Source organism: Chanos chanos, chromosome 1, assembly GCF_902362185.1.
Source record: "Chanos chanos chromosome 1, fChaCha1.1, whole genome shotgun sequence".
Taxonomy (NCBI): Eukaryota; Metazoa; Chordata; class Actinopteri; order Gonorynchiformes; family Chanidae; genus Chanos; species Chanos chanos.
In genome coordinates, this window is record NC_044495.1 from 26,948,149 (window position 1) to 26,963,439 (window position 15,291).

The 15,291-nt window shown below is 40.6% G+C and overlaps 1 protein-coding gene across 1 annotated transcript; it reads left to right on the top strand.

Moving 5' to 3' along the window:
* Positions 1-4,888: 4,888 nt before the first annotated feature.
* On the top strand, positions 4,889-13,727 carry e2f7 (E2F transcription factor 7). Its single transcript, XM_030777855.1, is given in 12 exon segments — positions 4,889-4,981; positions 5,288-5,584; positions 5,757-5,919; positions 6,419-6,658; positions 7,931-8,089; positions 8,201-8,349; positions 8,492-8,636; positions 9,729-9,801; positions 10,634-10,958; positions 12,198-12,366; positions 12,482-12,870; positions 13,578-13,727. Coding segments are annotated over 12 exon segments (2,352 nt in total).
* Positions 13,728-15,291: the final 1,564 nt, after the last annotated feature.

Here is a 15,291-nt window from a genome sequence, read left to right on the forward strand (position 1 = left end):
TGCACTTCATCTAATGTTAATTTAGCTATCTCATATCATAATTGCAACATCAACCAAAATGTATTGTTTTCCATTAATATGCCAAGTTCTAATCTGTCTTTCCTCTATGGCTCAGTGTAAGTATTCACTGGGCCTCAGTAGGCTTTTGAAGCATGGATGCTTTGATATTTCACCAGACTGGTAGAAATAATTATGTTATAATAACATTGCATTACAGAGCATCAACAGTTCGATAATTCACTTTCTTGTGAGTTATTCTGTGATCTACAGCATTTTTTAAAAAATCTTTTAAAACTTTAAGATGGTGTACGTTTTAGATAAATCAAGATGTTTTAAAAATGCACTTACCTTTTTGTGCCCAATAGCACACAAAGGGCCTTTTGTCACTACATAATTCATTGTTCCACTCGCCATTATATGTCGCTGCACAGCTTTTAATGTATCCAGGCAGAGGACCTCCTGCCCAGCTGTGGAAGTCTTCTTCTCCAGTTTGGTAAAACTGGCTGTCTTGCAGGGACCAACGCCACAGATACCTCTCGTGAAAGAGCCCAATCCAGGTGCGCTCAGCAGCAGAGTTTTTTACACTATGTATCTGTTGATACTCTCCTGCAGTACTGATGGACGCCAAATCAGTGAAGTGTTCTCTACAGTAGGCCCGGGCATCATCCCAGTTCATTTCCTGACTAATGTAGTAGTACTGATGAGACTGTCCAGAGCTGCAGGTCCAGAATCCTGCTCAGTGTACAGTTCAAATACATATATGTTATTGTGCTTTGGCAAGGTTTTTGTTCATTCGCATTTGGTGATGTTGTATGTGACAGAACGTACCAGATAAAGTGAAAATGAGACAGATGAGGTCCATGACATTTGAATTGCAGCCCTCAAAAAGATACCAAACATCACGTTGTCAGCATGATTACATCTCTTTTCTGCACACTGTTAACATTAAAATGAAGAATGCATGCTGAAACTACAGCATCTATTAATATTGGTAACCTACTATTCTATTTCCATACTCTGTTTTATTGTCTATGTATTCAAGTTTCAAGTTTCAAGTTTTATTGTCATTTACTAGATAACAATGTGGACATCACTATCAGTATCAGTATCATCACTATTAGTATTATTGCATTAGTGAACTGAACTGTATTTATCACATGACATTTTTACAGATAATGTAAAAAAAGTAAAAAGGAAGAAAGAGAAAAGGTTAGATCCAAGTCCATGCAGCTCAACATTAAATGTAAACAATTTATGATTACAAAAATTCGCTATTTTTGCAAGTTTCATTTTTAATAACATTTCATCCAGATGTACTTTTTACTTTTTAGGATTTTTTTAAACAAAGGTCTTGATTTTTTAATCTGTGAGTCAGCCTTTCAGTTGTTTGAACTTCATGTATTGTTTCTTCCTACTGATGGATTTTCAGAGGATGCTCAAGAGATTCATCCAGTTTTTAGAAATCCATTTGAAGGATAGCAATTTTTCATATTCTGAGAAAGTGTTTATGAGTCTTTGTACTTACTTCTGCTAGTGTTTTCCCTACTGGAACATGCTCCATAGATTAGTTCAGAAGTGTAACATACCTTTATACAAATGTATTTGTTATAACTCCCCTTGAATAAAAAATGTAGCAATAGTGAACTGCTTGCTCAGCATAATCTCTGCAGCAACTAGAATTAAAGTCTAACTTTATTTTGAGTGTAAAATATCCATTTTGGATTTTGTAGGCATATTCCTTCCAATATGTTGAACGACTTGTTTTAAATTTATTTATAAAGTACTTTCCCCAATCCCTCATCTGTAGTCATTAATTCTCTTTTTATTCCTATTTATTTATCTTAGTTTTCTTCTTTATTGTTCTTCTCTGCTTGATTGGCTAGGGAAATCTAAACTGTACCACTGTTCTGCATTACAGAGGGGAGTGGATTTGTTCTGCAATTTTATTATTAATTACTGTATTAATTAGATATATTTTGGTAAATATACATGACCTAACTCTTATATGTGTCAGTTATGTAGGTTTACATACCTGTTTACAGGATGCTACGTGCTGTCATAGGCTGAATGATATGATGGTAAAGACTGAGCCTTTGTGAATCTGTTCAGATCTCAATAAATACATTGCCTTAAATTCGCACATGCGCAGTATTCAACAGCAAGTGAAATGAGCCCTGGCACACATCCTAATACACTTCCCATGGAAAACACCGGAATAAACTCACCCATGTCTCATATGAGAGATATTAGCAAAAATGATCAGCAGTGAAACTAAGCAATGAAGAAATTTCAAACTCTACTTACTGTGGTAAGAGTGTCTATGGTGTCCGCTGAGCTGCAAAAATGCTGCAGTTTCAATATCCAGTGGAGAGAGAACCTATTATTAAGACATTTTTGTCATAGTATGGATGTGATGAGGCATTTGCAAAAGCTTTACATACTCTTCCATGTTTATTTGCACATTCTCTGGGTCCTTTATAAACAACTGAGCGCTTTCCATAACTTGATCATTGCTTTGACCGAGGGTGGACATTAATCTACATAAGATGAAGCATGAACAAGCTAAAATTCTCACTCAGTTGTAAAGGCAACCCAACAAAAAATGCTCTGTTAAGTCTTTTCTCTATAGTTGTTGCTACTTAGTAATGACATGGAAGTTGTGTCACATCCAATAGTTCAGTGTAGTTTGCTCTCTGAAGCTCTGAGCTCTGTTCTGATGCAGTCGGTGGTCCCATTGTAGCACCACGACAAACATTGTACCATGATAATTATGAATATTTTTTTCAGGCTGAGGAATAACACAAAAGCTGTGAAACATAGAGTGCCACAATATACTCCCTGCTGAGTAAAGTTGAACCAGAGTTGCAGTGAACTCCATTTTGAGCTGTGTGCCAAGTGTTATCAGTATTGATGACACTTTAAGGCCTGTTAAAGGTCTTTAGTCAGTATGTTTTCAGTGAAATATACATTTATTTCTCTGAGTTTGGAAGACAAAATGCGTAAGCGATACTGACAGTCAGTAAGACCGAGACTGTAATTAAGTAGAACACGCTTAACTAAAACAAAGAAACAATCAAACAAAAAACTTCCTCGTTTCACAACTGTGTCTTGATTATGTTCAAAGAACTACATTTGCACAGATGGAGACACACTACATTAAATGTTGTCTGATTTACCAAGCAAATCAGGTAGGCTTCACCATCCTCCCTTGCTCATCAATCTTTATTCAGCAATTAGCCATGACAGCAAATTCATGGTAGATTGATAATTTTTGTTTATAGCCTGAGCATTAGTCCATCTTTGCATGCATAGTAGGACAGTAGGACATTCAGTACTGCAAAAACTCTTCCTAATCAGAAAACATATTACAACCTCAGTACTGGAGGCAAAGGATGTTTACACTGACTCTTACTTAAAACAAACATTCTGGAAGACAGAGAAAGACATTTCCTTTTCATCAGTTCAAATTTACATGTATCAGTGTCATGTAAAAACAATATATTCTTTAAATCTAAGTACATAACAAAAATGCATTTGTTGTAGGACTATAACAGCATAAGGCTGTGAAATCTGAGCTATAGTGTAACGACATTGCTCAACGGGGATCTCAGATTGCCTGAGGGCGGGTCCCAGGGTTTCATACACCTCATCTTGCAGATTTTCGCGCGGTCTCTACACCAAAATTTGCGCCAAACACCATGTCCATCTGTTTGCTCTTTGCTTCCCTTAATTACACCGACCTGCAGACAGACTGCGGTCTCTACCCACAAAAGCAAAGGCAAACGATTAGCTTGAAAAATGAGTTTCGGCGCAGTTCGTTTACACCTCTGCAGTTAAGCGCGCGCAACGGGCTGAGATTGTACTGTATTTCAGAACGCGCCGACTGCCCCGCCAACAAATCTTGAAAGCATGGTTGCATCTCCAAATTCATTGGATGAGACTGACCAACGAAATGACTCAAGCAGTGATCTAAACGCTGATTGGCCCGATTGAGCGAACCTTTCCAGAGCGCCAGAAAACAAGCTGAAGGGGGTGCAAACTGTATCTGTAGTATTGAGAGCGTACTGTCATGTTCTAGCTAACATTAGATTATGCGATTGTGCATCTGAGAACAGAACCATACACTGACAGAGGGAAATTATGCTGTTTTCGTAAAAAATATAAATTACCCAGAAGACTCGTCGCACACAGGTTAAAATTTTTCTGCTCAACTTTAAGTAACTTTTAGCCTGAGGTAGCCTTCGAGGTAGGTATCTGCTCAGTCAAATATATATCTATACACAGTATATTCATTTTGTAAAATTTAGTTCTGTCTCTAGAAAAAGTCGTTGTAATTCGGGTACTTACCCATAAGTGTGACTGTTAAACAATTGTGTGGCATTTGTTTAGGTTAAGGTGAAATAAGGCTATTGAAGCTATAAGTTTGGTGGCGTTAACGAAATGTTATTGGCGAACGAGAGTTTACTTTTCTGAGTTTTAGCACATATTGACTGCCCAAGTAATATTGGAAGAAAAAGTCAAAATTACCATTTTGGGGAATCACTTTATAATGTTTTTTCTGAAGAGGTATGTCCAAATTTGTTTTCTGGCGCTCAGTGATGACTAACTAGGCAAGCTTAGCAAGTTCTTTGCGCCAAAACCATCAGACCACTGGATAACTAGCGTAAATGAATGAAATTTGTCACAGTTGAAAGAGGAAGTTTTTTTTATTATTATGTCGACTTAACTACTTTATGTACAGCAGACATAAAGCCCTTTAAATATCCTAAACAATTTTAAACATGTAATTCCGAAACTGTCTTGGCTAATGGTCCAAATAAAGTTTGCCTAGCTCCCTTTAAGAGCAGATCTGGAACGGTGTGATCGCATTTCGACATTGTTTTGTTAGATGGACATGGCATGTTTAACGCTGAAGGATCTTGTAAGCGTGAGGAAAAGTAAGGCAGAAACAGACGAGGACCGAATCACGAATGACCAGAAGGTAATCCCCATTATTATGGTGCATAAAATGAACCTGGGACGAATAGCTCAGCTACAGCCAAGGCAAAACATTTGGTTTGGAGCAGATTAGTCACCTATGACGTGCTGCACCTGTGTTATAAATGAATCATAACGTATATGTATGATCCACATGATGTATGTATGATCATAACGTGTATGTACGTTTTTCTTCAAGCTTGAGGTGAAGTGTTAATCAAATAAATAATATTTCCAAATGTGCCATACCATTCTCAAAGTTTTAAAATAGTTTTGCCAGTGCTCTAATACTAGAAATATTGTGTTATAGGAGAACCTTTGCTTGGAAAGAAGGAAAATGACTCCACACAAGACTGAACCAACAGCAACTGTACTGAATGGCAGGAAGCCCTCATCATCAGAGCTGGTACATCTTACACCCATTAAACACCCTGAACGATCCTACACTGATCCCTGGACGCCCACAGCCAACCTGAAGATGCTGATCAGTGCTGCGAGCCCCGATATGCGAGACCGTGAGATGAAGAAGACTCTGTTCAGACCCATTGAGAATGAGGAGAACCCCGCAGAGGAAGAGGAGGATGTGGAACTGGATGACTCATGTCAGGTATGAAAGGATTTCTTACTCAGAACAATTCTAAAGAAATTATCCCACAGACGATTTTATACCCAAAAACAGGGCATTTCAATTTCTGATAGAATAGGTAGAATGCACTGTAAAGTTGTGTTTGAGCTTTGTTGTGTGACAGTGATTGATATTTGTTTTCACACTGTCTTAGTTTGATGCTGTGGAAGTTGGGGTGGATGACTTTGAGAAGAGGCCCAGTCGGAAGCAGAAAAGCCTGGGGCTATTGTGCCAGAAATTTCTGGCTCTTTACCCTGATTATCCAGATGACTCCGAGAGTATCAGTATCTCCCTGGATGAGGTGGCCCTGAGTTTGGGTAAGAGCCAAAGAACTGGTTTGAATGGTGGGTCTCAAATTGACTGTTTCAATGACTTTGCCAGTGCTAAAATGGAACTGGAGATCAAGTTTCCATTTACAGGAAGGCATTAAAAGGAAAGTGGCAGACATCCTCTTCATGACTTGTATGAAATTCATATTATTAGTTTGAAAACCTGTTGCTATGGATACCTTTGAAATTAAATTCTCCATGGCCTTGATACTAATACAGCAGTTTTGGGCAAAATATATGTATATTCGTCAATATTATGACCAAATGAAGATTGCAGACATAGATTTTTGCAGGTACTCTACAATATATTAGATTGGACCTCAGATGGAATGTATTAAGAGACTGCTTGCCCAGGCACAATATAGCACTGGTGGAGTAAAATCAGGGGTCAGCAAAGTGTCAGCATGCAGTGCCTATTGTTATCAGGGCTTGGAATGTGCTTACAGCAAATCTAACCTTTTTGCTCTGTCCCTGCTTTGTGTAACAGGTGTGGAACGGAGGCGAATCTATGATATTGTGAATGTGCTGGAGTCTTTGATGCTGGTCAGCCGAGTAGCTAAAAATCAATACGTGTGGCACGGGCGCCCACGCCTCCCACAGACTCTGCAGGAGCTGCAGCAGCTGGGTCGAGAACAGCGTTACCATGTACAGATGGAGCAGAGCACACCGTCTGAGCAGAGAGACGGAGCAGGCACAAATAACCCTCAACAAAGTCAGAACAGTTTCGGTAAGAGACACATACAGTTGAACTGCTAGATCAGGACACCCTGTCTGAATGAGCAAATGTTATGTCTTTTTCATCAAGACCACTAATGTTTAATAGGTGGCATGCTTGAAAACAAGGGGTGGGCATTTCCTTTAGTGTTATCACATTCACCAATTATTTCATTATCACTTTCAAATCTGGTTCTAACTATCTCCCCTGTGCTTCCGCTGAGGCCCCATCAGCCTCATTAATAAATAACTGCTTAACAAGAGCTACAGGCAACACAACGCTGGTTACTATGTTTCTCTGCTGTGGCTTTGCACCATACTGACCCCACAGTTGGACACAGTGGCAGCAGTCAATACACAGATCTTCATGGTGATAATCCCGAAGTGTTTAATGAAACAACAGAGGGCCTTTTCTCTGTTCGGAAGGCACCGTGGCAACGTGGAATGTACTCATTTACTGCGGCTTACAACCTAATGAGATACATTCATTTTTTTACAGTGTGGAGAGCAGTGTTGGAGCTCATTACCCCCCAAAGTCTCACTAAGCGTATAGCAATTAATTCACCCGCCTTTCACAATGCTTTTTAACCAAGGAAAACACTGTGTACTGTAATTACACAGCATTGCTTTTGTTGACTATTTACTTTATAGCTCACTTCAGGTTACACAGCATAATTGGCTGTTCAATTTGTAGTTAAACTCAAACTGAATCCTGTCAGGTTAGTAGCTTGTGTCGTGCTGATTTAAAAAGCTTTGGCAGCCCCCACCATCCCACATGTTATTAGCTGGTTGTATTAACAACTCAAGCCAGTGGTTGCCATGGTTTTGCCTTCCTCTTAAGCAAAGCCCAGAGTAGCAGATCACTTCCCTGTTATGATTCTTTGCGTCTTTCCTCTGTAAGCTTGTGCTGTCCTTCTGTAAGCTTCATGTAAAAACCTGTTTAGAGCTGACCACAGTCCAGTCAGACGTGCCTCTAATTTAAATTTGTTAGATTCGATTTTAAACGTTTATCTTCAATATTACAGTCAACTTGGCACCCTTTGTTTTTTGACTTATTTTCATAATGACAAAATTCACATTTATTTATGTAGGCTAAAGATGTTCCAGTTAATGAAAACATTAAGCCTTTTTGATTAAATACACCTGCAGTATTTTATAATGAAATGATTTCCCCATAACAAATGTTATGTGCTCAAGCACTAAACTTAAATGTTGTATTGTTAGGAGGTAGACTGCTGATTTAAGGCTGCTCTCCAAAATATTTAATCTTTTTAACCTTTTGCAGGTTCTGCCAGCAGGAGGAAAGATAAGTCGCTGCGTATCATGAGCCAGAAGTTTGTAATGCTGTTCTTGGTGTCTAAGACTCAGACTGTTACCTTGGATACAGCTGCTAAAATTCTCATTGAGGAGAGTCAAGATGCAGCCAGCCACAGCAATTACAAAAGTGAGAGGGTCTCTCATTATCTCTCTGCTTAACCTTGAGCTTAATGTCTAGAATTCTTACATGACCGACCAACATTTCGCTGATGTTTTCTTTTTTCTTTTCTTGAAATAGCTAAAGTACGACGTCTGTATGACATCGCCAATGTCCTGACCAGCCTAGCGCTCATCAAGAAAGTTCACGTTCGAGAAGAGAGGGGGCGGAAGCCAGCCTTCAAATGGATCGGGCCGGCAGAGTTCCATGGCAACGGCGGTAAGGGCTGAGTCATTTTGCCGGTCTTAGGAGACGAAAAAAAAACCCCTCAAACTGTGAGGATGAACTGAATTTAGTGCATACATATATTTACATATATGGTTTTTTTCTCTCTATGACTCAGAGATTTTGGCTACCGGTTCTCTCCCAGAGGTCCTCGATAATGCCCGGTTGACTTTTGCAGGTGGCCGGAGAGAAAAGTTGGCACGTCATGCCTCTTTTCATGTAGTGCCCACCTCTGTGGCCACCCACAGACGCATCAGCTCAGCCCCCAGCTCCCCCTGCAGAGAGGTGACAGGTAAGAACAGGCTGTATCCACCTACTGCAGCTGGTGACACATCCATCGCTCTGGGTCAGATCTAAAAGGCTTGGCCCACTGCTGGAGTCACAGACAGCAGGCCTGCACGATGTGTCATATTTTTATCATCATCACAATATGAACTTCCATGATAAACTCTTTGCAAAGGGCTGCAGTGTCAGGTTGGTTAAGATTCATAAAGTCAGAATGTTGACAGAGACACCTAGAGCAGAGGAACAGATCTACTGCAGTATTATCCACACAGAAGTCTACAGCGTGTAGGCCATGTGCAAGGTGGCATAATTAGCATGGGTCTAGCAGAGAGCTGCAAAGAGAAACACTAGACATGTGAAACGGTTGAGCAACAAACTGTTAAAATGAGTAGCTCTGAAGAAACAACCGAGACCGAGAATGTAAGTGCAGCAGCAGCAGAATTTGTGCCGAAAAGAGGAAGTACTTCTGTCATGTGGCAGTGCTTCAGTTAAAGAAGAGATGACAAGTCACAAATACAGGTTTTGTGCAAAACTTGTGTCGATTAGTGATGACCCTTAAAAGGCAGAACACAACTAACCCATATCACCACTTAAAATGCAACTGTAAGGAGTCATAGGTGGAGTACTCAGCAATAACGTCGGGAAGCACAGTTAGACCTACCTCTCGCCCCAATCTAACGCCTACTTTTAAACAGCCATCCACTGCTTTGAAAACGTGACACCATGCAGCGTGATTTATTGAAATCAAAATTTATGCATTTTCACAGCGTACACTTGCAGCATGTTCAATCAGTGACACGGAGAAATTGTGCACTTTAATCTTTGTTTTATTGCATCTCATATCGCTATTGCAATATTCAACAAGTTTATCACACAGGGCGTATTTCCTCCATACTGGACAACCCTAACAGACACCTCGGTTATCTTGTAAAAAGATGAGCATATCCCTTTTGTTTCATATACACAGCCTGATTGAGATATGATGTCTTTCAGATTTTATCCTTGATAAATTAGTGAAGTTGCTTGTTCATTACTGAAGTGGAGTCCCCTAATATCTTAAAATACCGAAATCCTATGTCTTTTGATTTAATTCGTGCAGAACCGGTGGATTACTCCAGAAAGGGTGCTGGCAATAGTGCAGTATGCCGTTTGCAGTTTGAAGACGATACCAGGTGAGTTCATTTATCTTCTACCTCAATAAGTTTTAATAGACCATATCATAACCATGCTTTCAATCAGAACCTTCATCGTTCTGACATGTTCAATTTGTCAGAGCTTTCTACAAAGTTCCTGTTTGTTCAGTAAGAAGTGATTTGGCCCGTACACAGGCACTTAGTACATTAACCATTATAGATGGAGTGCAATTTGACTGCACTTTTTTGAGTAAATGTGTTGCGGTGGTTGAGCTTAATGACAAGATGCATGGAGAAAGTTTGACTCAGTGTAAAAACTGTTCAGCCCGTGGCATCAGAGGACTTTAAGCAGGCTCCCTAAAACTATTCATGGTGTGTGCTGTACAGCTCATTTAACTCACAAAGTATTTTTTTAGCATTGGACTTATCATTTAGTTCTTAAACTTTGTTTAGATTGGCCAGACTGCCCAGCGTTCAGCAAAGTTTTACGCAAGTTGGCTGTGCTGGTTAGAGAGATTGGTTTCCAGCATTTATTCTACGGATGTTTGACTGGCTGTAGTGTTTAACTGTGCGCCAAGCCACAGTGGACTGACTGCTGATGCTGTGCAAAGTGTTTTTCAGGGATTGGCCAGAGGGTCTATAAAATGCTGAAGAAAGGGGTACATGATGTTCCCTTAAAAAACGTTTGGCCTCAAATTCTCTTCTAAACTGAGTACAAACAAGCATGAAATTGTGTTGTGGCACGTCAAGTATTTCACTGCTGGTTTACAGTGTAAATGCATTGTTTCTCCATGTGGCTGCTGTAGGAGAGCGTGGAGGGTGCCTGTGAAATGGATCATAGACTATGAAAATTTGCTTTTTCTTTTCGTAGTGTCCAGCCCGCCACAGAACAGACTAGTCCTTTGCCACATGCCTCAGGATTGGCACCACTGGCAGTGCCCATCCATTCTGAAGTGCCCTATGCAACTCTCCCTGTCGCCTCTTCGTTCCCCCCGCACCTGTCCACTCTGTCCCAGACCCCTGTGTTTGTGCTGTGTGGGGGTCAAGCTCCAGAGACGCCCAGCAGGGTTGCTGAGAGGCAAAAGTCACCTGTCTCTAAGGAAAACCTGAGAAAGAGGAAGAACGAGAGAGAGGAGACTGGTGAGATGAGTAAAAGAGACAAGCGGGATGAATCTGGAATACGTGAGACTGAACAGGTGAGTTCTGGGTGTACAAATGTTCAAGCTGCGTCTGCTTTTCAAGCCACATCAGACTTCCTTTGCCAGTGTCCTCTCTGAAGCAACACAGATCTGTTGATCTGACTCCTGTCAGCTCAAACAGAGAAAATGTCAGTTTTGTTCCTCAGGAGCGTTAACGTCGTGGCTGGTTGCCAAGGTGACTAGTACCCAGGACAGAGCGTTAGTAATTAGTTTTGAACTGATGACTGTTGTTGTTTACCCTGCCTGAGTCACCCTGTTGCTTGGAACCCATTAAGCCACACTTGGACAAATCCATCGGGATGTCAAAATTAATTCATCTCAAAGGTCATTTTCTTAAGAGTCTGTGCATATCTTTGTCCTTGGCTGTTATGTTCCACAGTGAAGTTTTGACATGTTTAAGTATCTCATCATAAGAGAGAATGTTCAGTCTGAAAATGGCTGTCTTAGAGGAAAGCTTTCGAACTTGCTGGCTTTGTACATGTTCTGCGTGGTCATCAGAGTTGATATGCAAAGGTGAAATGCATAAGTTAATGTTAGGAGTTCGAAGCTGAGCATTTACAGAAACAGGAAAAATGCCCTCTGAGTTTGTTTTTGAAGGTCATTTAGAAAATCACAATTTGCTCTTTTAACAGAATATATCATTGTAGAGTTCCTGTCTTGTGAGGCTTCATTTATTTATTTTTTAGAATATGAATTTGTAGTATGTTATGAATTGTTGTTGTTGTTGGGTTTTTTTCTTTGTTTGTTTGGAGGTTTTTTGGGGCAGATTGCACTATTAAGTGTGCACTTCTGTATGCCCACTGATTTGAAAGTAATCCCATTTGGTAATTAAGGCCAGTGGCATTATCATTTTGGAAAAATATCAGAACGCAAGACAGTGTGAAAAACTCTTTCATTAATCTAACTTTGCCGACCGTGAAACATCTGTGGAGTACTGGTCCACCACACACCCATCTCTTTCAGCTTCACCCAGTGGGTTTTTCAACAACACATTCAGTTAGAAAGGCCAGCTAATTAATCAGAATGTATTCTAATGTGGGAATATAACTGTCTTAATCCAGAGTGATGGAGAGCAGTGGTCACTGAGAAGTGTTTGTGTGTTCACATAACGTGTAAAGCTGATATTAGGCCTGGGCGCAGGCTATTAACTCTATGAATTTGTTCCTCCGTGCTGACTGAGGCGTGTCTTCTGTCTCTGGCACCAGTATAATATCTTCTGTTTGCTTTATGTGACAGAGGGAGCGCGAGGGTGACGCTGGGATGGACAGGGCATGTCCTGGCCACTCTAACGGTCCGCCCAGGGGGGAGGCTGTGTCCAGAGGCCTTAGAGATGGAGAAATGCAGGGATCTGGTCCTCATGACATACCCCCCCTCTCTCATTACATCTATGTGCCCAACACTGCAGGTATGTCTACTCCCATCCAACAAAACACGATGCTAAACTTAGAGTGCTTCGGTGACTGCCAGTGTAGGATTAACTAAGACCATATTTAATAAGTCCACTCGTCTCTGTATTGTAGGTCTAAACAGCTTGAACTTCCTCCTCCCTGCGGGCCATTCACCCGGAAGTGTGGGATTATCGTCAGGCGCCGTGCCCGCGCTAGCTGTGCCTTATGTTCTGGTGCCATCCTCAGCTATCTCTCCCTACCCTCTAATTGCCAATGCCATACCCACAGTGTGCGGTGAAGCTCATAGCAATGTGAACTTCAGTAGCGCTGCCATGGTCCCTTCGGCACACTTTGTGATGGGAGCAGAGGCATTCTCTGTAGGAGGAACTGTGGAACCCAGTGGGCCAACAGGAGGAGTCCACTCCAGTCCAGAACAGCCCAGGACCAGTGGATCAGCTCTACCTCTGTCCCCTCTGTCTGCACACAGACAGCCTGTCAGCCTCAAACAAGCTGAGCCACACGTAAGTCTGCAGCACAGTGAGCTTCACATATATTATCTCTGACTCCTCGACATCAAATGCCTGAAGTCATGCCTTAGCTAAATATTGCTCACTTTGTCAAATGTTAATTGAATATGAGGTGTGTGTGTGTGTGTTTTTGCCAAGCATTCTTTCAACGTGTCATCCTAAGGTAAAAATATGCAGTTCACGCACTCAGTCATCCAAGAACAGTGTAATAATCATAAAGCCATTAAAATACAATCGATGTTCCCTTTTTATGGATGCTACCGCGGTGAAATTGTCTCTCAAATCTTCTTAGAGCAGTTTTGAGACTTCCTCCCAAGAGGCCAAATCTCAAGGCTTTTATAAATGAGGGAAGAGGGTAAATGAGTACTTTATAATAAGTCATAAATCAGAGAGACCCTTAGAAATCCCATCCCATCTCACTATCAGTTCCTCCTCATATTATCTAATACATAAGGGATGCACAGAGTAAATGATTTTCAGACGGACATCCCTTTTCTTACTCGCCTTTAATTACACCGTCATTTAATTGATAGATTGTGAATGCGGTACACGATAATAATATTTTTGTCATTGGTAATCATGGCATGTTATTAGATCAGCCTATGCTCGGAGCTCTGCACTGATCTTTCTTTTTCTTTTTTCCACTGCCATGAATCATTTGTGGTTTTTTTTACTTAATGCTCTACTCTTTGTCACCACAGACCCCACTGACTCCAAAGGAGGCGGAGGCAGCAGGCTCCAAGGCGTTCTTCCAGACACCAGGAACCCTGGCACCAGAGTCTGGTCCGTCCGTACGCAGGAGAGGATCTGCCCAGAGGAGGCTGGACATCGGTCACCCTGCAGCCAATTAGAGACCTTGTAGTCAGACATAGACACACCTCCAGTGTAAGGGCTTCCATAGCAGTGCAGTGCCAAAGGGATGAATAATGGACCTCAGTAGTACTAACTAGAGTGAATGGCAGTGCTAGCCAACTACCAAGTTTTTCAGTTATGTTGTCTTATCACTGCAGGTATGGGCTTGAACTATATGAGGTTAGCTGTATTGTGTGTGTGTGTGTAATGTTCATGGTTTTTCAGCAATACTTGTAGTGCTATAAAACTGCTCAGTGAGGACTTGTGTTAGATGAGGATGTGAGGCAGGTTTGGTTTGTGTATTCATTTGCTATACTGCCCTCTCATGGTGGGACTGAGACATGCTTTGGCCTGTGTCTCATGGTCCGGTAGAGCTACCTTTTGAAATGTCCCTACGTTATTATTCTCCAACATTATTTACGTGAGATCATTTATAAAACACAAATTGGGACAGTGAAGTAACATTTCCTGTAATGTTGGTGTTTTAGCACTAAACATTTTAAACGTGTGAAGCATTCAATGCCTTGAATAGTAGTCCAGTGGTTGTCTCAACTATAAGAAGCTTAAACGGAACTTTTGCACATCTTATACAGTGATGCTGATCTTAAGTGAAGAATACTAATTTAGTTGAGAAGTTGCAGTTTTTCTGAGAACAGACCTCTCCGTTAAGATTACACATTGACAGCTTTAACTCTAGCCATGAAGGAGAGTTGGGTGGCATGATTACACATTCATTACTGTCACATTATATTTCTTGCTGGAATGAAACAACTGATTTTTTTTTATTAATTGACAATATTTTTATATTTAATGGCCAATTATTTCAGCAAAACTTGAAAACTAAAGAACATCTCAGCAGTTCATCAAGACAACTTGAAATGGAAATGTTGCAATATTTGTTTACATTGAACCGCTCTTAAAATGCTATAACACCTTTACAATAACACTTTTCCTTGGGTCAAATGTTCCTCTATGTTTTGTCACACTGAATGCCTTCAGGTACAAGGTTGGTGCTGAGTTTCACACTGCACAGAGGAATATGACACCTCTCTTTCAAGACAAATGGAGTGTCAGTGTTTGCAATACTATGAGATGTAGCATGAATGAAGACCTGGACAAAAGACCAGGCTGTCAGTTTCACCAAACTAATTGCAGCCCGAAAGCTGGCGTAGTTTTTGAAAGCATTTGTCATTTTGGTGCTCCGTTAAAGAAATGCAATGCTGAAAACCTGAGTAAAAATATACTTGAATGACTTGTAAAAAATGTCTGGCCAAAATGAAAATATCAGAGTACTGTATCAGATGCATTAAATGAGTATTCATATCTGTATTAGTAGTGAACAGTTTGATGAATTGTTTGGGGGTGATTTCATTTGGTCCTAGTTCACACCACTGTGAGTAAATGAACTTGAACTGTGGATGTACAGTTTTTATACAGAACCTGATGTTTGGATTAGTATTTTAATTCATTTGATATAATCTGTTGTCAGGCTGTTTTTGCTGAATGTGTTGTTTATTTAATGCTGCTTTTACCTTTCATTGCACTGCTAGTTTCATTAGGTAA